Source organism: Thalassophryne amazonica, chromosome 22 (genome assembly GCF_902500255.1).
Source record: "Thalassophryne amazonica chromosome 22, fThaAma1.1, whole genome shotgun sequence".
NCBI classification, from domain to species: domain Eukaryota; kingdom Metazoa; phylum Chordata; class Actinopteri; order Batrachoidiformes; family Batrachoididae; genus Thalassophryne; species Thalassophryne amazonica.
The window spans coordinates 4,474,937-4,499,603 of record NC_047124.1 but is presented as its reverse complement, the minus strand read 5'-3'; the positions used below and the strand labels follow the sequence as shown (position 1 = coordinate 4,499,603).

The window sequence follows — 24,667 nt, the reverse complement described above, 5'->3', positions numbered from 1 at the left end:
AAGCTCTTGTGCCACTCTTCGGAGCCTCTATAGCCTGTGAAGGTCCAGTCGGCTGACTTATGGTGGGAGGGGACGGTTTTCAGTGGACCTCGATGTGCAGGCGGAGCCTTCAGGTCTCTCTCTTTATCCTCGTCTGCCTCCGTGTCACTGTTATTTGTGGCCCCCCCTGCTGGTCGTGGTGTGCGACCACTTACTTTCGGACTTGGAGACCTTGTATGATCCATTTGACAGACTGAGGACCTGTCTCCTTGTGGCTCTCGAGCTTTTAGTGTCAGTGTGAATTTGCCCTCCACATCCATGCCTTGGTCCTCTTCACGAGTTCCTAATACAAATTGTCCAGCTGTCTTCCCCATATCATGACGTTTATATGGGGGTGGCTCTGCTTCCCAGCTCGGTGCACTGGCTTTAGTCTCTTTGGATCTTTCCTCTGTCATTTTTTCTCTTTTCTGCTGTAGCCTCTGTGCTTCCTGCTTGAACAAGGCCAAAACTTCTTTTTCTTCACTGCGTTTTTTGTTGTTATTTACGTTCTTCTGTTGATCTTTAATTTCTTTTTTCTGTATTTCTACCGCAACTGCTTCACACATCACCGGATCAAATGATCCCTCCAAAGGCCATTGCCTGCCCCCATGTGACCTTTTGTGCCACTTTTTCATACATTGGTTGGCCTTAATGCGTTTTCCTGGATATTTTCTTAGTACTAAGTCTAGCGGGGTACTTTCCCGACCTTGACCTTGAGAGTTACCCATGTAACCCTGACAAACGCTATGTGAGGTGTTTCTATGGTGTTCTGGTAGTCCCTCAGGGGCTGTCCTGATCCAGACCAATAACTTGCTGGCTGTAACACCTGTTTTGTATTTTAAACCCTTAAAAGGATTAAATTTCCAACTGTTATGCCCGTCTTCTTTTTCTTTAACTAAATATGAAAATTTACCTGTTTCCCACCGAACCTTCCTTGGGACCACAGTCAGAGTCAACCTAGGAAACAGTTCTTCACCTGGATCGGTTGGTAGTGTTACTAAATGATTTAATGGTATGCTAAGTTCTTTATTAGGGTCAGCACAAAGCAGCTCCAGCCACGGGGTTAAACCCTGATGCCATAGACGTCTTATCAGCAGCTCCCAATTAATTAGAGGGAATTGTTCTTTCTTTTGCTTCAGATTGATTACCTTAGTAATCTGCCATAATTTCTGATTGATCTCTTGTTCGTCCTGCCAATGTTCTGCTCCTACCCTGTCAAAATAGGTCCTTTCCAGCCAAAAATGTGTCCTGATTCCCTGGGTTTCGATGTCTCCGTCAGTCAAGTAATGTTCTGGGAGTATTATTTCATCATCACTTAAGTCTCCCATCAATGACTGTCCCAAGCATTGATCAGTCTGTCAGCTTTTTCACTATAATCTAAGCTTTATCTCTTTTGATTTATAACCAATTTTATTTATTTAATCCTCTTACAACCCTAACACTTCCTAATGTCTTTGCTCCCGACTTTCTATTTTCCTTCTAATTTTTTTAACTTTCTGCTTCTAGTCTTTTTCTGCTATATTTGTTTATTAGTTTTCTCTCTTTGAAATAATATCTACCTTCTCTGTATTTACATAGCACTCTTCTCCTGTCTTTTTCTTCACTGTCTCTGTTTCACACTTTCCTCTCTGCCTGTCATGCACCTCCCAAGTCCTCCTGTTGGGTCTAAATACCTCCCCCTCATACTCTTTCACATTAATCTTGTATGTCAGCCAGCTTGCAAGCCCTCACAGCTTTGCTTGCACCTCCCCGCTTACTCTCCACTCTCCCACACACAATTTTCAACAGCTTTATACACAAAAATTATTAAAAACAACTTTCTATATATCTCTATCTAGACTTCTGCCACTTTTCACTCCGCGGCTTTAAACAACCTTTTTATTCACTTAACACCAGTGTGTTCTGTTTAAGCATGTATCTCTTCTTCACGTTAGACAGCTTCTCCGGCGCTGTCAGCAACTTCATATATTACTTTTTTCAAGCCCTCTTTGAGCGTACAATATTTCATTTACTTCTACGCCTTACCGCGCCTCGCGTGCGTATCCTGTGCTTAATATATTATTTTTCACCAGCTCCTTTCTGAGCATACAATATTTCATTTACTTCTACGCCTTACCGCGCCTCGCGTGCGTATCCTGTGCTTACTATATTATTTTCACAAGCTCCTTTCTGAGCATACAATATTTCATTTATTTCTACGCCTTACCGCGCCTCGCGTGCGTATCCTGTGCCTTTCTGCACTTTCTTCTACCTTTTTTTTTTCACTTACTGAGCTCCTCGTGAGCTTAAGGTGCCTTTGCACTGAAAATACTCTTTTTCTTGTCTTATAAAAAACTCATATTACTGTGTACTTAATTACTTATTCTTCTCCCACGCCCCACAAGCGTGTATCTGGTGCCTTACTGCACTATTTTCTGCTTCATTAATTCTCATGTATTCTGCACTAACTCTTCATTCATTTTATTTTTTTTTTTATAGTTTTTCTCTTTTCTTAAAAAATGACGTCCTTTATTGAGCTCTTTTACTTACTGTCAGCTGTGCCACTTTGCACTTTTAAATCTCTTTATCACGTACGGTATTTCTACTGCGCCCCCCTCAGGCGCTTATCTTGTGCTTCCTCTGCACGTATTCTCTGTTAAACTCTTTTTCTCACTTATTTCACTTCAGTCTCTGTTAAACTCTTTAAACAACCTTGTATTACCTTGTATCTATTTGTCAGTATACTCCCCTAAATTAACCCCTACAGCGCATGCTATCAGCCGGCACGTTAGTAACGAATTTCAACACCAATTATTCTCCAAGCATCCAGGTTAGTTCTTCACGCACTCTTTCCGCACCAGAGTTCATGAACATTCCTGACCTTTCACTCACACAGACATTCTTTTTCCCGGGAACACACACACCTTCTGAGCATTTTATCTACAAGGCCTGATAATTTTCAATCTTATCTTTCTTTTTTAGCCTCTTATCAATTTTCTTAGTCCAGGTTCTTTTGGGTAAGAGGCAATTAAAAATATCACCTGTCAACTTGGGCGGAAATCCCGACTCACTCCTCCAGATCGTGCAGAAGTTATAAAAGGTTTCTGCTTACCTTTTAGTCGTGATCACTGTTATTTACGGTCTGGAGGGATGAGCTGGACTGCCCCAGGCTGCCGGAATGCCCCTGGACCCTCCTGAAGCTGGCTCGCCAAGTTCTGTCGCGGCTCGTCTTTAGTCTTCTCAGGATGTCGTCTTTTAGATAAAACAAACTAATTGCAAGTGATATGCTAGAAAATGACACAACACTTTAGAATAATTCAGCCTTAAGCAAGATAAAATGCACAGAGTTTTTAAGTTTATTTAAGCCTTCGACACAAAGCTTAGACAAACTGAGTCCTCTAGAGAGACTGAATATGACAACCGCGCTCGTCTATTTATTGGAGACCCGCGGGCATCGCTCCTCCTTCGACTTTTTTATTTATTTCATTCCCAAGACATGGTTTTCTATTGGAAGCGTCCTCTAGTGAACCCTAAGCAGGTGTTAGGCCATTATTTCAATGTGACAAACGCTCCCATTAAAACATGAAGGATTTACAACTGATTTTTTTTAAAAGACCTTCAGCCACAGGTGCAGCTGGCCTGAGGCCCCCCCCGCACGTGGCCTCAGCCACACGTGCAGCTGGCCTGAGGCCCCTGCACGTGGCCTGCGGGAAAGCACCTAAAAGGCCTTGGAAAGCCCCTGACAGACTGAATGACTAATAGAGCCCTTTTTTTGGGTTGAACACCTGCTAGTTCAACCAGAGGACATACAGTTCGGATCAGGACACTTGATAGTTCATCACAGTTCAAATATGGACCTAAAAATTCTTCTACAACAGTAATGTATTAAAGATGCGGGTCAGTGGGGCTAAAATCAGATCGACTGCACTGATGCACAACAGAACATCTCCTGCTGCTTTCACTGCAGTGAAACATAAAGGCACACGACAAACTCCACGCTTTATTCTTGTGTCCTTGCAGTTTTCACGCAGCAGTGCGGTGGCGTTGCAGTTCACGTGCTCATTGTCATCTTTCATTCAGCCTCACTGAAAATAGCACATTTAACCTGTTTATTATCATTTCCACCGATCTGGATGCATAACATGTGCCTTCAGGCTTGACTGAACGCACAGATACTTTGAAACTTTTAACCCAGCGGGTCTTCACAGCCACCTGCCCTCTGTCAGACAAATGCATGCCGGGTAAAAAATAAAAGGGCCACCCAGTGGTTAGGGGAGTTCTTCTGTAACATACTGATTAACTTCCAGTTAAATCTGAGTGACAGCACGAAGGAGACGCTGCAGAGTTCAGCAGCGCTTTGAGGCATCATCAAAGGTCACTTTTTTATTTATTTCCTAATGAAGTCAAATCCAGTTTGATGATTCCAAACATGTACGTCTCAAAATCAGAAAACCTGTGACAAAGGGGCTAAAGTCACAGAGACTCCTGATACACAGGATGGATACACACGGTCAGGAGAGCCATGTTAAATTAACACCATTTAAAACGCTATGAAGTTGAATCCATCGACTCTGTCAAAGTGTAAATAAGTGGATGGGACGCTGGTGGTTGTTTTAACACTGTGGAGTTTAAGGAAATCTGAAGTGTTCATCCTGTGGAGAACAGGAACCTGAGCCTTAAATGTCATAATCAGTCATGAGAATCAGATTTTGACATACAGTGGTCCCTCATTTATCGCGGGTGTTACGTTCTAAAAATAGCCCGCGATAGTAGAGAAGCTTGAATCTTCGACTGGACTGGGTTGCTTGACGTGAGGACGTTTCGCTTCAAATCACAGAAGCTTCCTCAGCTAAAATTCTTGCTCTGGTAGTCTGACTTCTGTTTTGACTCTTGTAGAGAAGAATAAACGAGAAACCAACAAAAGCCGGAGTTTTTAACCTAACCAGACCCCTCCTACAGAGAGGCTGACTGCTGTAGGCTAGTGACTAAACAATAGCTCTAATTAGCACCTATTGTGCTCTAGTTAGCACTCTCCTAATGACAGGACGGAAGCCTCCCCTGATGGCTCCCTTGACGACTCTCACCTGATGACATGAATGACTCATTACTATGAACAAAAGACTGAAACTGCTTTGACCTGAGTACCCCATTGTAAACAGGGGACAAAGCGTGTCTGAGACCCGCTCCCCGGTTAAGGCTGGGTTTCAACTGTTTTACAAAGATTGCTTCCTTGACACCTCTCACAAACCATTTCTTCTCTCTGGCTAAGATTTTAACTTCCTTGTCCTCAAACGTGTGGTTAGTGTCTTTCAGGTGGAGATGAACTGCAGACTGAGGTCCACTGGCGACCTCTCTGCGGTGCTGGTATAACCTCTTGTGTAAAAGTTGCTTCGTCTCACCTATGTAGTGTTCATTACAGTTTTCCTGACATCTGATATGATACACTACATTGCTCTGTTTGTAACTAGGGATCCTGTCCTTAGGGTGAACTAATTTCTGTCTCAAGGTGTTGACTAGTTTAAAGTAAACTGGGATTTTGTGCTGTCCTCTGTAGTTTTTCCCCTACTCCTGCTAAATAAGGGAGAGACACTCCTCTTCTAAATGGTAAATGGACTGCATTTATATAGCGCTTTTCCATCTGTATCAGACGCTCAAAGCGCTTTACAATAATGCCTCACATTCACCCCGATGTCAGGGTGCTGCCATACAAGGCGCTCACTACACACTGGGAGCAATAGGGGATTAAAGGCCTTGCCCAAGGGCCCTTAGTGATTTTCCAGTCAGGCGGGGATTTGAACCCATGATCTTCTGGACTCAAGCCTTAACCACTAGGCCATCACCTCCTCTTCTTCTTGTCTCCGTCTCCTGTCTACGTCTATCTATAGCTCTGTGGTGCTATACCAGCACTGCAGAGAGGTCGCCAGTGGACCTCAGTCTGCAGTTCATCTCCACCTGAAAGACACTAACCACACGTTTGAGGACAAGGAAGTTAAAATCTTAGCCAGATAGAAGAAATGGTTTGAGAGAGGTGTCAAGGAAGCATTCTTTGTAAAACAGTTGAAATCCAGCCTTAACCGAGGAGCGGGTCTCAGACACGCTTTGTCCCCTGTTTACAATGGGGTACTCAGGTCAAAGCAGTTTCAGTCTTTTGTTCATGGTAATGAGTCATTCACGTCATCAGGAGAGTCGTCAAGGGAGCCATCAGGAGAGGCTTCCATCCTGTCATTAGGAGAGTGCTAACTAGAGCACAATAGGTGCTAATTAGAGCTATTGTTTAGTCACTAGCCTATAGCAGTCAGCCTCTCGGTAGGAGGGGTCTGGTTAGGTTAAAAACTCCAGCTTTTGTTGGCTTCTGTTTTATTCTTGTCTACAAGAGTCAAGACAGAAGTCAGACTACCACAGCAAGAATTTTAGCTGAGGAAGCTTCTGTGATTTGAAGCGAAATGTCCTCACGTCAAGCAACCCAGTCCAGTCGAAGATTCAAGCTTCTCTACTATGGAAACCACCTGGACAACTGAGAGCCTACACAGAAACATAGCCCGCGATAGGTGAATTCCACGAAGTAGTCAGCGTTATTTTTTTACAATTATTGTAGATGTTTTAAGGCTGTAAAACCCCTCACTACACACATTTTCTTACTTTTCTCTCCTGTGTAAACACTCTCAAAGTTCAAACCTTAGTAGAAAAATAAGTCCAGTATTATAGAATGAAACCATAGATCAAAACCTGTTTTCAGGCCCAAACATTTGTTTGAGAAATAAAAATAGAACGTTTTCCTATAAATAATTATGATGGCTTTTAGAACTAACAAATTTAATTTTAACGAACAACCTACGAGGTTGGACACATAAGAAATTATTAATAGTAACTGACCAGTATTTCACAGTTCCTCTGATCGTGTCTCTTCGTCGTGGCGCCACTCCGCAGCGTCTTTTTCCACCTCGCTGCAGGTGTCTTTTCCGAGTGAAGAACACAGTTATGGATAGTTGTTGGCGCTCTTTTTTTCTTCTGAGCGAGAAGATTCTTATAAACAGACACATGCAGAACACAATGCGCGTGCTTTTTCTTCGCTGCTGGAGCGCTCTGCATCAAAACAGCGAGTGTAGTCTCTGGACCTGTTGCCAGATTTTGGCTGCAACTAAGCACAGGAGACAGTAAAAAAAAAAAAGAAGCATGCAAAATTGCACTAAAAAAAATCCGCGAAACTGCGAGACCGCGAAAGGTGAACCGCGATATAGCGAGGGACCACTGTATAGATGATTGATTGAATTTTTCCCGAGGTCAAAATATAGCCATCGGGTATTGTGAAGACTTTGCATCTGTCTGTCCGTCCAGCCGTTCATCTGTCTGTGCACAAGTCTAGTCTTATTGCTGCCAGGGTCTTCAAATTCACAGGGAGCATTCTTGGGACACGGACCTTGGACAACTTCAAAGATGGCTAACCTTGGCCTATTCTAAGGGGTCATGCTCATACAGCTGAGGGTACTTTAGCATTGCAGTCTATATTTTGTGTTTCAATTGTCTTCAAGTCATTTTTGATGGTCAGTGTTAGCGGTGCATGTTGACCGTGCAAAATGTTTTCAGACTTAAACCGGGTCGATCGAGACATTTGCTGCAGAGAAACACATCTGAAAACACTGAGGTTCTTCCTTTCTCCGCTCTGGTCCCTCTCTCGCTTTTATTCTTCTTTTGTAACTGAAAAGTCATTTCTCCTTTTTGTTGTGCTTGTATTTTCGAAGACAAGCGAACATTAGTGCCAAAGGGAAAAAGCTATTTGTACCTTTTTTCACCTCTTGACTTCATCTCTTAAAAAAAAGTTTGAACCTTACAAACTGAATTTAAACGTGTGTGTGTGTGTGTGTGTGTGTGTGTGTGTGTGTGTGTGTGTGTGTGTGTGTGTGTGTGTGTGTGTGTGTGACTGGTCAGTTTTGACATTTCTGCCAAGAACTAAAGGAACATACTTCAGAAACAGCGACAGAAGGAACAGAGGGTCTGACCTTTTTCGTAATCAGTGCATGTCATAATAAATCTGTGCAGTGGGTTTATTGTTTTAAGGAAATCTTTTCGCAATGCAAAGATTTTGTAAATGGAATCTGAAAGGATCCAAAATAGAGCTCAAGAAGGGGCAAGAATGTTTTTTTTTTTTAAGTAGACACATAAGATTAGTGAGAAATGCAAAGCCTTTTGAGAGGAAACATAAAACCCACTGGGAGGAAACAAGATCATTTTGTGAAGGAATTTTATAAAATGGTGAAGACATGTAAACTTGTTAGAAAGCATCACCTATCCTAAGCTCATTTGTAAAAATTCTTAAAGACAAATTGAATGACAGTATGTGTAGTGCCTTGCTCTGCGTTGTGCTTGACTCCTCCCACTCCGGCATGGGGGGCTCTGACCACTTGGTTAAAGCCTGGGCTCTGGCCTGGGTGGTCAGACAATTTTTTAGGTGTCGGGAGTGAGGCCTGTTGACTACCATATGTACAGCGACTCCTGCTGGCCTCCGTCACATATGCAAACCCTGTTGTAAGTGAACAAATTTGTATTCTGTATTGTATTCTGTTAAGTACATACATTAAACCCTGGGCCTGTTTCAGAAAATAGGTTGAACACAGCCTGAGTGTAAACCTGAACTCTGGGTTCACTAACCCTGAGCTGGAAACCTCAGACTTTGTGGTGTCAGAAACATTGATTTGAGTTCGGTCACTCAACTCTGGAAACCAATTAACCCCGAGTACAGCGTGTGCATGAGGAGATAAAAAGCCCCATCAATGGAACACAGATGACAAGTGTCACCATGATAACAGGTTCTGTTATTTTGCCTCAGTAGAGTCAGAAATAATAAGGAACATGTATGCAGACCTTAAGATATTTCTTTTTTAGTCCCACATGGGGAAATTTGCAGTGTGCCATCAGCAGTGATAGAATTGTGCAACCGTAGGGCAGAATAACGTGCAAACACAAACACTTAGGCATGGCAAATCAAGAGAATGAAAAAGAGAGAATGATACAGTACGCAGTGGATAGGATGAGTCCAGTGTGTGTACAATGAATATACAGTATGTAAGTAAATACATACACATACTGAGAATAATGGAGATGGTTCAGTCCAACAGCAGCAGGAAGGACGGGGCTGCGATTCCACACAAAATTTCATTACATAGCAACCGATCAAATGATGTAAACATTAATAAATAATAACAAAAAAAAAAAGATGATGCACATAAATAATTTAAAATTTGCTGGAGGGAAATCCTCCAGGAACCCGCCCTGCCTTGAGCGCATCTTTGTGCCATTGATAGCCGGCATCACTTTTTGTGCCATGATAGTCCTGTGTAGGGCCACCTGTATTGCCGGTGAGTGCTTAAAACAGCTGATTGAACTGGTTGAACGAGCCATTGTGTGTGCATGAGCTGATCTATGGTAGGGATGCATTTATACACGTCAGTAATCTGACAATCAGAACACATGGTTACATTCTTTCAATTCATAAACTGGATTTCTCTCGAAATCCAGAGAAGAGAAGCAGCAGGTCCTGATACAAGAAAAGAGACAGAGACAGCGCCGTCTGTGTTATTTTTTTCAGGACCGGAGAGTCTGTGTGTGTGTGTGTGTGTGTGTGTGTGTGTGTGTGTGTGTGTGTGTGTGTGTGTGTGTCTCTCTCTCTCTCTCTCTTGCATGCTCAAACAAGAGGTGTGATGTTTAAGTATGTGAGTTTAAATGGCACTAATTTTCTTTTTGTTTTGGTGGCGGGGACACAATGGACTCTGGACTTTGTGATCTGACGTTGCGAGCCGTGACGAGACAGCAGTGTGTCCCGCTGTATGTCGGAAAACGTGAGTGCTGTTTGCTTTGAGAATGGCACGCACTTCCACATAGGCGGCGACGGCTACATACGTGGCAGTAATGCAACTGTAAACAAGACTAAGAACACAAACACACGCAATCACACACCAGCCTACACAGGAACTACAACAAACGTGCAGAATTTTCCAGCGTACGCCACACGCATCACAACGCAACCGTATGCAAGCCCGGTGTGAAAGGGGCTTTAGCTTCACCAGGCATGTTGCCACGGTAACAGACTCAGACTTGGCCTGAAGTGGCTTCTTTTTAAAAATGGAAACTCAAAGTTTCCTTCAACTTGCAGACAGTTAAATTAGAGTTTCTGTCCTGTAGGTCAACTCTTTCATTACTTCTGTTCACTTATCATTCAGATTTTTTCTTCTTTCATACATTCTTTTCTGCTGATGTCCTTCATCTCTTTGCATCTTTCAGCTCTGAAAAAATGCCAAACATCCACGTGAGGTTAAAAATAATTTTTCAGATTGTTAAAGTGACTCCTGAGTTTAACTTTCCCCCAAAATCATGTCAGGGGTCTTTTCTTTCCCCCTCTGAATGGTTGAGTCTGAGTGTTTCCTAACATGGTTTTTGGAGGAATCATAATGTGTCTGTGTGTTGTCAGACTTGTTGGCGGTGCCTAAACATCCCTACGCCGCCATGGAGAACTGGGGACTGAGCGTCTTTGTGGAGCAGAAGATTCTGTTGGACGCTGAGGTGTCGTCCTCGTCCTATCAGATGGAGCTGACCATGGTGGTCGTCCACGAAATCTGCCACCAGGTAGGAGACCAGCGAGGACATGACGTTTACACCAATGAGTTTTTACCAAACATGACACAGAGTTTGAGGCTGACTCATGTGAATTTTAAGGTGGATGAGCAAAAAGGGTGGAGCCTGTTCTTAAACAAATTTATAACAGTAAAATAGACTTTTCTGCTGATGAACGGATTTTTTTGAAAACAGCCGTCTTACCTGCAATAAGGCTTTATGGTGGAGCCACAATCAGGGGAGTTTTGGGGGCTTTTTTTCAGTCAATCAAAAACTAACAATCTTAATGAGACCTATCAGACCCAACACATAACAAGTGATCTGGATCCTTTACAGTGAATCACACGTTCATTCAGAGACGGTGTATGAAATGGACACAGCTGCAAACTTCCAAACTCCACGAGGCTTCCGCCCTGGAGGAGGAAGTACGCTTCTACAAACTTGGACGTCAGCTGAGAATGTGCACTTGTTTGCAGATCATTAGAAATCACTTTATTTGCGTAATGGATTCAGACGGCGGAGGTAAACCGCGAGCGTTCACCTTCACGTGTGTTTTGTTTTTCTTTGGATTTGTCGGCGTTCTTCGCAGCTGGCGTCTGAGAATCTATTCAGCATTCTGCTGTCAGATCTTTTTCGTCGCTTTTCCCTTCCAGAGTGCAGCTATGCCAAAACAAAGACACCCGCGCGGCACTTTAAATGATGTTTATAGGAAAAATTGGAAAAACCATCCACCTGTGGTGGCTAAATTTGTTGATAATGTGTTGTTTGTTGGACGGCGGCGGCACCACAGTCGCTCCGTTAAATGACTGACAGCCTTTCACATTTAGCTGCAGGGGAACTTAACGTAAATAAAAGAAAAAAAAAAATCATAAACTGTAAAATGTGACCCAGGGTTTAGAAAAAAAAGAATGATGGATGAGGAGGGGAAAAAAACAGATTTTCCCTTTTTCCGGATGCAAATGATCCAGTAAACAGACCGAATGTGACGAAAATCAAAATAGCTTCACTGTGACAATTGTGTGCGTGCACGTGTGATGTGCACGTGACAGAGCTCCTCAGGCAACAACAGCAGAGCAGATGATCATGCTTTTACAGTACAACGCGGAAATACGTGACGAGCAGACAAACTCCGTGAAGCGGAAGAAAATTTAAAGGCTCCAGTCAGTGAAGAGAGAGAAAGGGAGTGTGAGCGGGCGATCGAGCTTAAACGATAATGACAGACGGACAGCGAGAAGGAGAGAGTGAGAGAGAAAGAGAGAGAGTAACACAAAGTGAAAGGAATGTTTGTTAGAGGAGGAAAAAAGAACACAAAGTCAAAATTAACCATGTTTTATCTCACAACTACCGCGGCACTCAGAGCGCAGAACTCTGCCAAGGCTGGAATGTTGTGCTACAATCAACAGCGTTATCACGAGTTTGTGGCTCAGCTTATCAACATCACCTCCATGTGAAAGTGTCGCTCACCAGAACTCATCCGAACCTTGATCCAGATCTGCACAAAACAGCCCAGTCTCATGTTTTTTTTCGTGCTCCCATCACGAAATGAGTCAAATTTTCGTGATTTTTTTTTAAACTCACTATTACTAACACTACTCCTTCCCCCAACCCTAACCATAACCCCCCACGTGCGCGCTTCACTTTTAATTTTGTGCAGCCATCGCGGAATGAATTAGAATGAATTTGTGCTGCTGTGACGAAAATGAGGCACTTTTGTCACAATATCATGAATAATGTATATTTTGTGCTGCTGAATCACGACTTGGCGTGAGATCAGGTTGGCACAAAGCTATACTTGTTGATTGTCTCAGAAATTAAAGTTGGCCTGGACTTATTTGACTGCTAACAGGGCGTTAGCGATGCTAACCACAGATGGTGTTGGCATTAAATTTAATTAAGTGTGCGTGTGTGGTCCCATTCAAAATAGTGTTAAATTAATTTAACACTCTGACAGAGTTGATTTAAGACTGTTATATGGGGCCAAATTTTCTTTTTTGCAGAGCTTTAATTTAATAATGACAGATTAAGTGTAATTTGCCTCACCTAGGAGTAATGGTTTCCGCCAAACATGCTGCGTCAACATTATCTGTGACAGAAATAACAGTACGTCCCAAACCTGGAAGTCCAATCATTTCTAGAAAACTTTGATTGCTGTTGTCTCTTGAAGATTATGAGTGATTGACAGGTTCAAGCAAGATCAGTGTTTTGTTTTTGAGTAAGTAAGTCCCTTCGGCTGCTCCCTTGTTTGCACTCGGGGTCGCCACAGCAAATCCAAGGTGGATCTGCATGTTGAATTGGCACAGGTTTTACCCCGGATGCCCTTCCTGACGTAACTCCACATTACACAGAGAAATGTGGCAGAGGTGGGATTTGAACCCGGAACCTTCTGCACTGAAACCAAGCGCATTAACCACTTGGCCACCACCCCTGCTTTAGTGTTTTGTTTTGTGTAAATAAACAAAATGTGGAGGGGGACGAGATCCAGACTCTTTGATTGGATCCTGGTCATGAAACGGCTTCTCCCTCCTGATCAGATTGATTACTGTTTTTGAACCAGGTTTCGTGAGGTTTACCTGACAAGGTTTTGATAAACTGATCCAAATGTCAAATTTATCTGATGATGAAAGTAAAGAAATGATCCAGAATCCCTGTTGGGTTTGTTATCGCTGCCTGAGCTTGACGTTCCAATCCTTCAATTGCTTTTGGATATTCAAAACAAACGTGTGCTGGAACGTGAGCAGAGAACACCGCAGAATCGCTTCAGTGAACATTTGTTTCTTTAAACCTTCAGGCTGACGTGAAGCAAAAAACACCAAAACAAAACAAAAAAAATACAAAAACGAACATGTTTGTGTGAAATCATAAAAACCACACAATGTGCTTCATCTGTGGCTGACATGGTTTTGTTTTTCTTTTTTTCTGTGCTTGTTTGCTTTGTTAGTTTAGAAAGAGAGCGAGTGAGTGTAATGTACAGAAGAAAATCTGAATGTTTTGTCTGCGTGTCGTTTCATCCTCCAGCTGTTTGTCTGTGTGAGACGATGGAAACTTTCAGTAATCAACTGGAAAACACCAGCAGTGTTCATGAATCAGTGCTGAGTGACTGTTTTACTATAATGAGCCGTGAGTCCAAACTGACAGGCAGAAGATGTGCTGTCAGTCTGTCTGTCTGTAGCAGATGGTCACACCATTGTTTGATCTGCTTGATTTTTCTTCCTGTATTCAAAGAACACTGAGGAATGTTTTGTTTTTCCTTACCACTTTTACCAATTGTCTGTCTGGGTGGTTGCCATCCAGGACTCAAGGTGGTTCCATGGTGTGGCGGATGCAGCGAGGCGTCACACCGGTGCATATTCCCAGACTGGACATGATGTGAATTTAGGGGGTGTCAAACTGGTGGGACAGGTGCCAAATAAGGACCACGTTTTAATAGCATAACAGACAGGGCGCCTGTTGTAACATTAAATACAACCTGTTCATGAAACGTGCATTTATTGGCGTTGTCTTACCAAGCAGAAACCTCTGGAAGTGAACAAAGCCATTTTAGAGATCTAAAAGGAATATTCAGATTTTCACACTTCTTATGCATTTAAGACAAATTAATCCCGAAACCTGCAAAGCAGTTAGGATAAAGTCATTTTCAAGGTTGTTTGACAGCTGATACATCAGGTTGGATCCACTTTCTGAATCCACAGCGACGCAGCGCCCTTCTGGCAAAGACTTCTGAATTTGTCCACATTCTCACACTTTGTGGAACATAAATATGTTAGCTGTAAATGCAGCTTTGGGTGGTCTTCTTCTTTTTGACTCTATGATCTGTGAAATCCCCCAATCAATCATCTGAACAGTTTAATTAAAAAATACCTTGAATTCCTAAATAAGTGCAGGTAACATAGTTAATGGCATGGCTAAAGCTAGCAATGTTTAGCCGTGGTTGCAAATCAGAGGAACGTGTAGCACCACCAGAGGTTCTACTAAAGGTCTGTGCAAGACAAAACCACAATAATGTCCACACACCAGAACTCCGGTTCCACACAACCTCAGTGGCTTCAGATTAGCGTAATCATCACCGCGCCCTGCAGCTGGTTTGAATGTGAGCACAGGATTTCTGCTCAGGCTACTTTCAACTGCTTTATAAATGCTCTTTGAACTTAATGTTCACGTTTAAGGATGAAGGTCATAATTATAAGCCGGTTTAGATAAGGTGTCAAAGAGACGGATGGAGTATGAAGACGTCACAGTCACTGTCGCGCAAAGTGACGTGTGTTATATTACCGCCGCGTGTCAGCTTCACCACCTCTGCAGCTGCCAACATCCATCACACAGAACAGGATTAATGCGGATTTAAAGAATTAAACACAAATGAATTGTGCATATTTGAATACGATCATTACTTCTGCTTAATGTTTCAAACATCAAGAATAAATCGTGTTTTAAGTTTTCCACTGTACAGACTCAGTGGGTTTTCAGCATACTGGACAGATTTTGAATGTGCTGTACGTGTTAATAATTTGTGCGTTTGTTTTTGGACTAATGTGAATTAATGACCTCACTGAAAAAAACCCTGCTGTTTAATATCAACACAGAGGAAGTATTGAATTTGTTGGGTAAATCTATTTCTTCAGCTCTTCATGGTTTTGACTGATTACGTTGGTTGTAATTAATGTTGTTTCTGAATTCTAGTCATTTTTCCAGTTCATATACAAATGAAGTTTGCAGGTGTATCCAGTAATATCAGGACGCTGCAGTAGTGTTCAGAATAATAGTAGTGCTATGTGACTAAAAAGATTAATCCAGGTTTTCAGTATATTTCTTATTGTTACATGGGAAACAAGGTACCAGTAGATTCAGTAGATTCTCACAAATCCAACAAACATTCATGATATGCACACTCTTAAGGCTATGAAATTGGGCTGTTAGTAAAAAAAAGTAGAAAAGGGGGTGTTCACAATAATAGTAGTGTGGCATTCAGTCAGTGAGTTTGTCAATTTTGTGGAACAAACAGGTGTGAATCAGGTGTCCCCTATTTAAGGATGAAGCCAGCAGCTGTTGAACATGCTTTTCTCTTTGAAAGCCTGAGGAAAATGGGACGTTCAAGACATTGTTCAGAACAACAGCGTAGTTTGATTAAAAAGTTGATTGGAGAGGGGAAAACTTCTACGCAGGTGCAAATAATTATAGATGACCCCCAAACTCTGAATTCAAGCCACACACATCAACTGGCCTAAAGAGAAATGGAGGAATATTTTGTGGACTGATGAGAGTAAAATTGTTCTTTTTGGGTCCAAGGGCCACAGACAGTTTGTGAGACGACCCCCAAACTCTGAATTCAAGCCACAGTTCACAGTGAAGACAGTGAAGCATGGTGGTGCAAGCATCATGATATGGGCATGTTTCTCCTACTATGGTGTTGGGCCTATATATCGCATACCAGGTATCATGGATCAGTTTGGATATGTCAAAATACTTGAAGAGGTCATGTTGCCTTATGCTGAAGAGGACATGCCCTTGAAATGGGTGTTTCTACAAGACAATGACCCCAAGAACACTAGTAAATAAGCAAAATCTTGGTTCCAAAACAACAAAATTAATGCCTCGCAGATGTGAAGAAATCATGAAAAACTGTGGTTATACAACGAAATACTAGTTTAGTGATTCACAGGATTGATAAAAAAAGCAGTTTGAACATAATAGTTTTGAGTTTGTAACATCAACAGCAGATGCTACTATTATTGTGAACACCCCCTTTTCTACTTTTTTTTTTTACTAATAGCCCAATGTCATAGCCTTAAGAGTGTGCATATCATGAATGCTTGGTCTTGTTGGATTTGTGAGAATCTACTGAATCTACTGGTACCTTGTTTCCCATGTAACAATAAGAAATATACTCAAAACCTGGATTAATCTTTTTAGTCACATAGCACTACTATTATTCTGAACACTACTGTATATGCAGATGATGTCACACGATTAAATAACTTACGTACGACGGGTGGAATTTTTCTGCAACCATTTCCCTAAAATGAGCTCTGGAGAATTTTTAATGTTTAAAAGTGATTATCTGACAGGCTGTGTGTTTGCCAGGAGGTATCCCCCCCTGCCACACACACACACACACCTTTTTTTTTTCGTTTTTTTTTTTTTTTTTTTTTTTACTGTCTGTTAATTAAAAGAGTCAAAGAAAAACACTGGAATGACTTTCAGGCAAACAAATTTGCTCATCTGTTGATCGCTCGTTCTCATTCATATGCACAAGTAAATAAGAGAGTGTGTGTCTTTGGCCGGCTAACAGCAGCATCCGGGCGCTTTAACACACATACACACACACACACACACACACACACACACACACACACACACACACACACACACACACACACACACACAGTACTTGTATTGTGTGTTTCTGGCACTCCCTGTATGACCATTACCGACAGACCTCTGGTGCTGTGTTTTGTGTAACAGAAAATCTTTGCAGACAGTAAAACAGTAAAACCAAATATTCCAAATGTTATGTGCAAAGATGAAAGTGATGCAGGAAGTGAAGAAGGTAAATCTGTGTCTGCTGGCGACACGCAGGCCCATGGAGGTAGAAATACGGCACGCCACTGCAGCTGTTTTTCTCTGCAGTGGTGTATTTTAAAGTGGATAATTTATTACTGCATAGAGTTCATTAGAATACAGCAAGTCATAAATCATCTCATTGTTCTCTCTCTACCTGTCTCACCCCCTCCATCCCTGTCTGCCTCACTCACTCCTGCTCTCGCTCTGTCCCTCTCTGCATACTTGATTCACATTGACATTTAGCTTTCCCTCGCTTTCCACCTAAGTCACATCAGTCTGCAGTCAGCGATATTACTTCCATCTAGTGTGACCTCTGACCCCTGACCTCCAGGCTGTCAGTTCTGATGATGGTGGTCTAGAGAAGGAAACTGTTGTAATCTCAGGAGGATTATTCTGCTCTTCTCAAAATGCCAAGAATGCTGCAGAGTGATTCAGAGGAGGGCAGCAGTTAAAGAGCCAAAGCCATCACACGGGACTTGTAGTTCAATCCACCCACCACATGAGGGTGATATAGTGACTAATATGCTTCAAAGTCTGGCACCTGTAGATGTGGCCTGTTAATTTTTATTACAAATATAAATTTTTATTACATATATAAACTGTCATAAATATATGGAAAAATACATATCAGTGTCATGGTTCAAAGATCTTGTTTTGTTCCCTCAGAAGTCGTTAGCATCGTTACATTCATGCAGAAAGCGTTCATCAGGACAAACTTTACTACAGTCATAATTTTGCTGTGGTCTTTTCTGGTGGCGTTGACAAAAGCATGAATAAACATTCTTCCTGATGTGCAAAGTCTATTTTCCTTTTGCGTTGCCATACAGACACCAAACGGAAACATCCACGAATAAATGGAAAAGCCGTAGTTACACTAGAAACGTTTATCTGGTCTCTTCCAGAATTTTCTACAGCTGTTGCATCGCCAGTGTGGAGTTAATTGCCACACCGAATCGTACAGTGTTCGACTTTTAATGCGTGACTTTTTTCAGAACCATGGAGCGGCCACAGCCAATGTGAAAAGTGGGTGTGTCCCACATTTTCTCCAGCCACTGTGGTCGTCCACGCTGTGGCGCCAGCGTGCTGGGTCATGTCCACAGAAACACACCATATGGCCAAACTGTTGTAGCTGATGTTCCCTCATATTCAAGTGATCCTCCTCATCAAAGTCTCCCTACATAACCAACCATCTGACACACAGTCATTCTGGTGGTACCCAAGGATCCTCTGAACAGACCTGGTACCAAAGACTTCCAGTGGTTGGGATAATTTTACTTATATTTTATACTATAAATTCATAATGCCACCTGTGTGCTTGCTCAGGGGGATTGGTACCATTAGATCTTACGCGTGTGACATGCTTTGAGGCAGCATTGTTGTGATTTGGCGAGATACAAATAAAACAAATTTAATTGAATAATGAGCTAATGTTAATAACATACAGGAAGTCAGTGCATTTGCTTTCTGGCCAGTGTTGTCTTGTAAATGACTTCAAATGATTAGCAGAATTCTTTTGTAATTTGTGACATGGTTAGGCGATATGCTCGTAGCTGCCATTTCATAAGTTGTTTTCTTCCGTTGTCTAACACCTCTGCAGTGCCGGGATAGTTTTTCCACACCGTGGGTGGCACTAAACAATTCATGTGGATTATTCAACAAATCTGCCAGCTCCTGGATGAAATCCAGATAAGAAATTAAGATTGTGATTGCACATCAGTGTCACAAACCTTCTCGCCCCTCCCATTTTCGGGCGCTGCCGGGTTGATGTGTGTGTGTGTGTGTGTGTGTGTGTGTACTTTGCACAGTGCCGTTTGTAGGCATGCTGTCATCCTGAAACGTTTGTGTTAAACGCTCTGCCGTCAGCTTTGTGTCTCACTTCACATTGTGCAGTTTTGCTCTGATTTGTTTTGCTTTTGTTTCAGTTTAATTGAAAGAAAAGAACAAAGAGAACAAAGCTATAAATCAAACTTTTCACACCTGTAGCAGATTAGTTTTGCGAACCTTAATTATCAAAAGCACAGTGAATAATCTGAATGCAGGAGTCTTGTCAAGAAAACAAGAATATGATGGTGAGACAGAGTCACAGGGCTGGAAACATGGAATCTTTGCACAAAGCTGCCCCATCGCATCACCGTCCTCTGAGCCGCCTTCACTCAGATTTCAAACCAGAAAAGCCTCAGTTCTGCTGGAAAGCCACATCGCTGCCAGAGTAGATCATTTACATCCATGCTAGTTATTACTCACTGCAAACGCCAGCACAGTCTGCTGAGAGCCTTCCATTTGGGGGTTAGCAAGAGACAGAAGTCTCCAGTCCTCAGAGCGCTGTCCACATGATAATTAGATTCAGCATCATTAATGCAACATTTTATCAAGGTGAATCAGCAGGTGAATGTCCCTGTAGACTCAGTCTGTCTGAGGCATATTGGATCCAACAGGTCCAGAAGTCTGTCATCAGAATTTTTAGGCCTTATTTGAATAGTCCAGATACAGATGGATTCTGGGTTTTGGGGGCCAACGCCGCAACAAATGGGGATCTCACTGGCTCTTAATTCTGCAAGCAGATATTTACAACAGATGTTTATCTCGTCCTAACGTTTGGAGTAAGCAGGTGTGAATCAGGTGTCCCCTATTTAAGGATGAAGCCAGCACCTGTTGAACATGCTTTTCTCTTTGAAAGCCTGAGGAAAATGGGACGTTCAAGACATTGTTCAGAAGAACAGCGTAGTTTGATTAAAAAGTTGATTGGAGAGGGGAAAACTTATACGCAGGTGCAAAAAATTATAGGCTGTTCATCTACAATGATCTCCAATGCTTTAAAATGGACAAAAAACCAGAGACGCGTGGAAGAAAACGGAAAACAACCATCAAAATGGATAGAAGAATAACCAGAATGGCAAAGGCTCACCCATTGATCAGCTCCAGGATGATCAAAGACAGTCTGGAGTTACCTGTAAGTGCTGTGACAGTTAGAAGACGCCTGTGTGAAGCTAATTTATGTGCAAGAATCCCCATGCAAAGTCCCTCTGTTAAATAAAAGACGTGCAGAAGAGGTTACAATTTGCCAAAGAACACATCATGTTGTGTGGGCCGCCCGAAGAGGAGGTACTGCTGGCCAACACCAGAGGGCGCTCTGCCTGTAGACGGGCTTCAGGCACCAGAGGGCGCAGTTCGCCGCCAGGGATCCTGACAGCTGTCATTCATCATTTCATCTAGCCATCCATAAAAGCCTGGAGAAGACACCACACCCCTGCCGAGAAATCATCTGAGGTACTCAGGTAAACTCTCAGCCGTCTTTGTCTGTTTCAGCTAAGCTTATTGTTGCAACGTACTTTACTGTTAAGCTCGAAAAGCTGTACTTTATATTCTGAGTTTGCAGACGTTTCAGTACACTTGCAGCTGGTCAGGAGGAGTTGGCGTTTCCGCTCCTCAGCTGTAAGTGAGATTACGATCTGCACGACTGTGATATTGTGAGAAGTGGGAGGTGGTGTTTTTCTCCCTTCATTATCAGAACTCTGCTGACTGTTTGCTGGGTGTGTGCACACACCCACCCTTGACTGTTTCTGCTCCCTGCCAGCAGTACCCGATCTGACAGCTGGAGACGGTGGCCACCTGGTGACTCGGGACTTGGCGGCTCCGGTGTGTTCCAGATCCATTGGCGGTGGAAATCGTGTGGGTCCCGACTCTTATCTGGACAGGCGTCTCCTATCCTCGAGCTGACACTAACTGTACAAATTGACTGTAGTATTGAATTGTATCTGTATCCGTTGTGCACATTTCACAACATTAAAAGTGTTACTCTTTATTTCCATTGACTGTTCATTTACGCCCCCTGTTGTGGGTCCGTGTCATTACACTTTCACACAACAGGATTTCTCGGCCAACTGTCATGGATCCTGAGGGGCGTCAAGCATCGAGTGAACCACCAATGGAAACGCAGGAGGCACAGGGACCAGCAGGAGGCGTACTAGGTGAGCTGCAGCAAATCCTAACCGCCTTCACTGCTCGGTTGGACTTGGTAACCGAGCAGAACGTTATCCTCAATCGGAGGATGGAGGCTCTCACCGCTCAGGTGGAAGCGCACGCGCAGGGCACTGCTGCGGCACCTCCTCCTGCTGCCCGAGTGCCAGATACAGATATTCCAGTGGCCGTTCAACGACCCCCCCCCCCCCCCCCGTCCCCTGAAGCATACATAAGTCCTCCTGAGCCGTATGGAGGCTGTGTCGAGACGTGCACTGATTTTTTTTAATGCAGTGTTCGCTCGTCTTTTCACAGCATCATGTACGCGTCTGACGCTAGCAAGGTGGCTTATGTGGTGAATCTGCTTCGAGGAGAGGCACGCGCATGGGCTACGGCACTTTGGGAGCAGAACTCACGGCTCCTTACTACATACACTGGGTTTGTGCGGGAGTTCAAACAAGTGTTTGATCATCCCAACACAGGCGAGACCGCTTCGAACGTGCTGCTGTCGATGAGACAGGGGCGTCGGAGCACAGCCGAATATGCAGTCGACTTCCGCATCGCGGCAGCGAGGTCCGGCTGGAATAACGTTGCGCTCCGCGCCACCTTCATAAGCGGACTGTCTCCGGTCCTGAAGGAGCATTTGCTGGCGAAGGATGAGCCGCGGGATTTAGATGGGCTTATTGATCTCGTTATACGGCTAGACAACCGACTAGAAGAACATCGCCGGGAGCGAGGCGAAGGGCGTGGCCGGGCACGAGCCGTCCCTCTTTCTTCCGGGTCCGAACGGATGTCGTCGTCCCCCCGCTCCACTGCCAGAGCCTTCCGTGAGGCGACAGCTCCCCCTGCTGACGAAGCTATGGACACGAGCAGGGCTAAAGTAAAATCAGAAGACAGACAACGGAGGTTGGCCCGTGGGGAGTGTTTTTTCTGCGGCTCGAGTGAGCACATACAGAGAAATTGCCCCAAACGGTCAAACTACAACGCCGCCTTTAGAGACTGGGCTAAGGGTGGGCCATAACACTCATGAGGGGAAATCCCGCAAATCCGCACACACCCACCCTTGACTGTTTCTGCTCCCTGCCAGCAGTACCCGATCTGACAGCTGGAGACGGTGGCCACCTGGTGACTCGGGACTTGGCGGCTCCGGTGTGTTCCAGATCCGTTGGCGGTGGAAATCGTGTGGGTCCCGACTCTTATCTGGACAGGCGTCTCCTATCCTCGAGCCTGCCCACACGACACCAACTGTACAAATTGACTGTAGTATTGAATTGTATCTGTATCCATTGTGCACATTTCACAACATTAAAAGTGTTACTCTTTATTTCCATTGACCGTTCATTTACGCCCCCTGTTGTGGGTCCGTGTCATTACACTTTCACACAACACATCAACTGGCCTAAAGAGAAATGGAGGAATATTTTGTGGACTGATGAGAGTAAAATTGTTCTTTTTGGGTCCAAGGGCCGCAGACAGTTTGTGAGACGACCCCCAAACTCTGAATTCAAGCCACAGTTCACAGTGAAAACAGTGAAGCATGGTGTTGCAAGCATCATGATATGGGCATGTTTCTCCTACTATGGTGTTGGGCCTATATATTGCATACCAGATATCATGGATCAGTTTGGATATGTCAGAATACTTGAAGAGGTCATGTTGCCTTATGCTGAAGAGGACATGCCCTTGAAATGGGTGTTTCAACAAGACAGTGACCCCAAGCACACTAGTAAACCAGCAAAATCTTGGTTCCAAACCAACAACATTAATGCCTCGCAGATGTGAAGAAATCATGAAAAACTGTGGTTATACAACTAAATACTAGTTTAGTGATTCACAGGATTGCTAAAAAGGCAGTTGGAACATAATAGTTTTGAGTTTGTAGCGTCAACAGCAAATGCTACTATTATTGTGAACAGCCCCTTTCTACTTTTTTTTTTACTAATAGCCCAGTTTCATAGCCTTAAGAGTGTGCATATCATGAATGCTTGGTTTTGTTGGATTTGTGAGAATGTACTGAATCTACTGGTACCTTGTTTCCCATGTAACAATAAGAAATATACTCAAAACCTGGATTAATCTTTTTAGTCACATAGCACTACTATTAGCACTACTAGTACACTGAATACACTTTTTCAGTTGCTGCTTGTTCTTGGGTTTCTGCATTCAAAAAGTAAAGATGATTACTTGAAGGTTTTTGGTCTGGAGCTCTGTAGGTCTGAAGGTCCATGAATGCTTTTATCCTGGTTCAAGGCTCATTTGGGTTCCATTTGGCATATTTACTGTTATTTGGCCAGTGGTTATTAAAATCTGTTTCTGATTTACACATAAAAATTAATCAGGCAGGAAGTTTGAGATTTTGTGGCAACTGTTGTTAATAAAGTTGAATTCAAGTTCAGCGAGTGCACTGTTAGGACGCTCTTAAAGTTTTATAGTTTAGCCGAAGTTTGGACGTAAACAGTATTTGTGCCAAATGAGAAGTGGGACTCGTTTGGCGTTGGCTGAGAGCCGCGACAAGCCCCATCCAAACAGAACGTAGGAATCACATTCAGCCCTTCTGTTGAGGAGAGATGAATATTTATCAGCAAGGGTCAGACGCAGGCAGAAGACGAAGAGGAGGATGATCAAAGGCGAAGATACGCTTTGTTCTGAGAGAGAAATGAGCGGAGGAAAGAAAGAAAGGGCCTGGCATCTAAACCAGGAGTGGGAGAAAATAACGGAAAACCCAAGACTAGTTTATCTGTGCAGCAAAATGTAAAATTTAATGTGTTACCCAGGTAACGATATTTTTAGCAGTATGTTAAACATACGACCGTTACTGGGGATGTCGTGACCAGACGCAGGAGATTAAAGGGCAGGCGAGTTTCCAGGAACCGGTTCCAAATTTTTCACTCCACCTGAATCGCCTCAAACATGAGAGATTCCTTTTACCAATGACAGAGTTTTTCCGATGGATCATGACGTCAAACGCCGCGTCCTGTCATAAAGAAGAAAGATGCCTGAAAACTTGTGCACATTTTATTACACAGAAAATTGACCAGGAATCAATCGTGGACATGAGTTTTATTTTTATTTTTTTAAAGAGTGATAATGGCATCATCTCAGCAAATCCTCTAGTTTTTATTGCACAATCTTCCTCCTGTTTTTATAGACTCCACAAACAAAACAGTGTCCCTGGACAGTGTGAGTCTAACACAAACCCCCACAGTCTTTTGTTTGTGGAGTTTTATAACCACATCATCTCCTAAACCTTGGCATCAATATTGGTGAAACTTCTTTTTGCCTGTATTTCATGAACAAACTGTTTTCCTTTCTGCTAAATGGAACCAAGAGAGTGCTTGTAAATGTTATTAGCTTCATTCTGGCATATCTGTTCCACTAAATGACCGAGCTTTGTGTCTCTGGTACTTTACCGAAGCTTTTCCAAGACCTTCCTTGACCTCTTCTCGCATCGTTTCTGACTCATCCTTTGTCCACGTGTCTTCAGAGTTCTGCTCTGCGTTGCTCTTCTCAGATCCTGCCCACAATGCCAGCGGTCAACCATGGCAACAAC

At 43.2% G+C, this 24,667-nt stretch overlaps 1 protein-coding gene across 1 annotated transcript in view; it reads left to right on the top strand.

Moving 5' to 3' along the window:
* trhde.2 (thyrotropin releasing hormone degrading enzyme, tandem duplicate 2) overlaps positions 1–24,667 on the top strand; it is a 203,567-nt gene that overhangs the window by 138,042 nt on the left and 40,858 nt on the right. Inside the window, 1 exon segment of the mRNA XM_034163107.1 lies at positions 10,460–10,614. Within this exon segment, the coding sequence (XP_034018998.1) occupies positions 10,460–10,614 (155 nt within the window).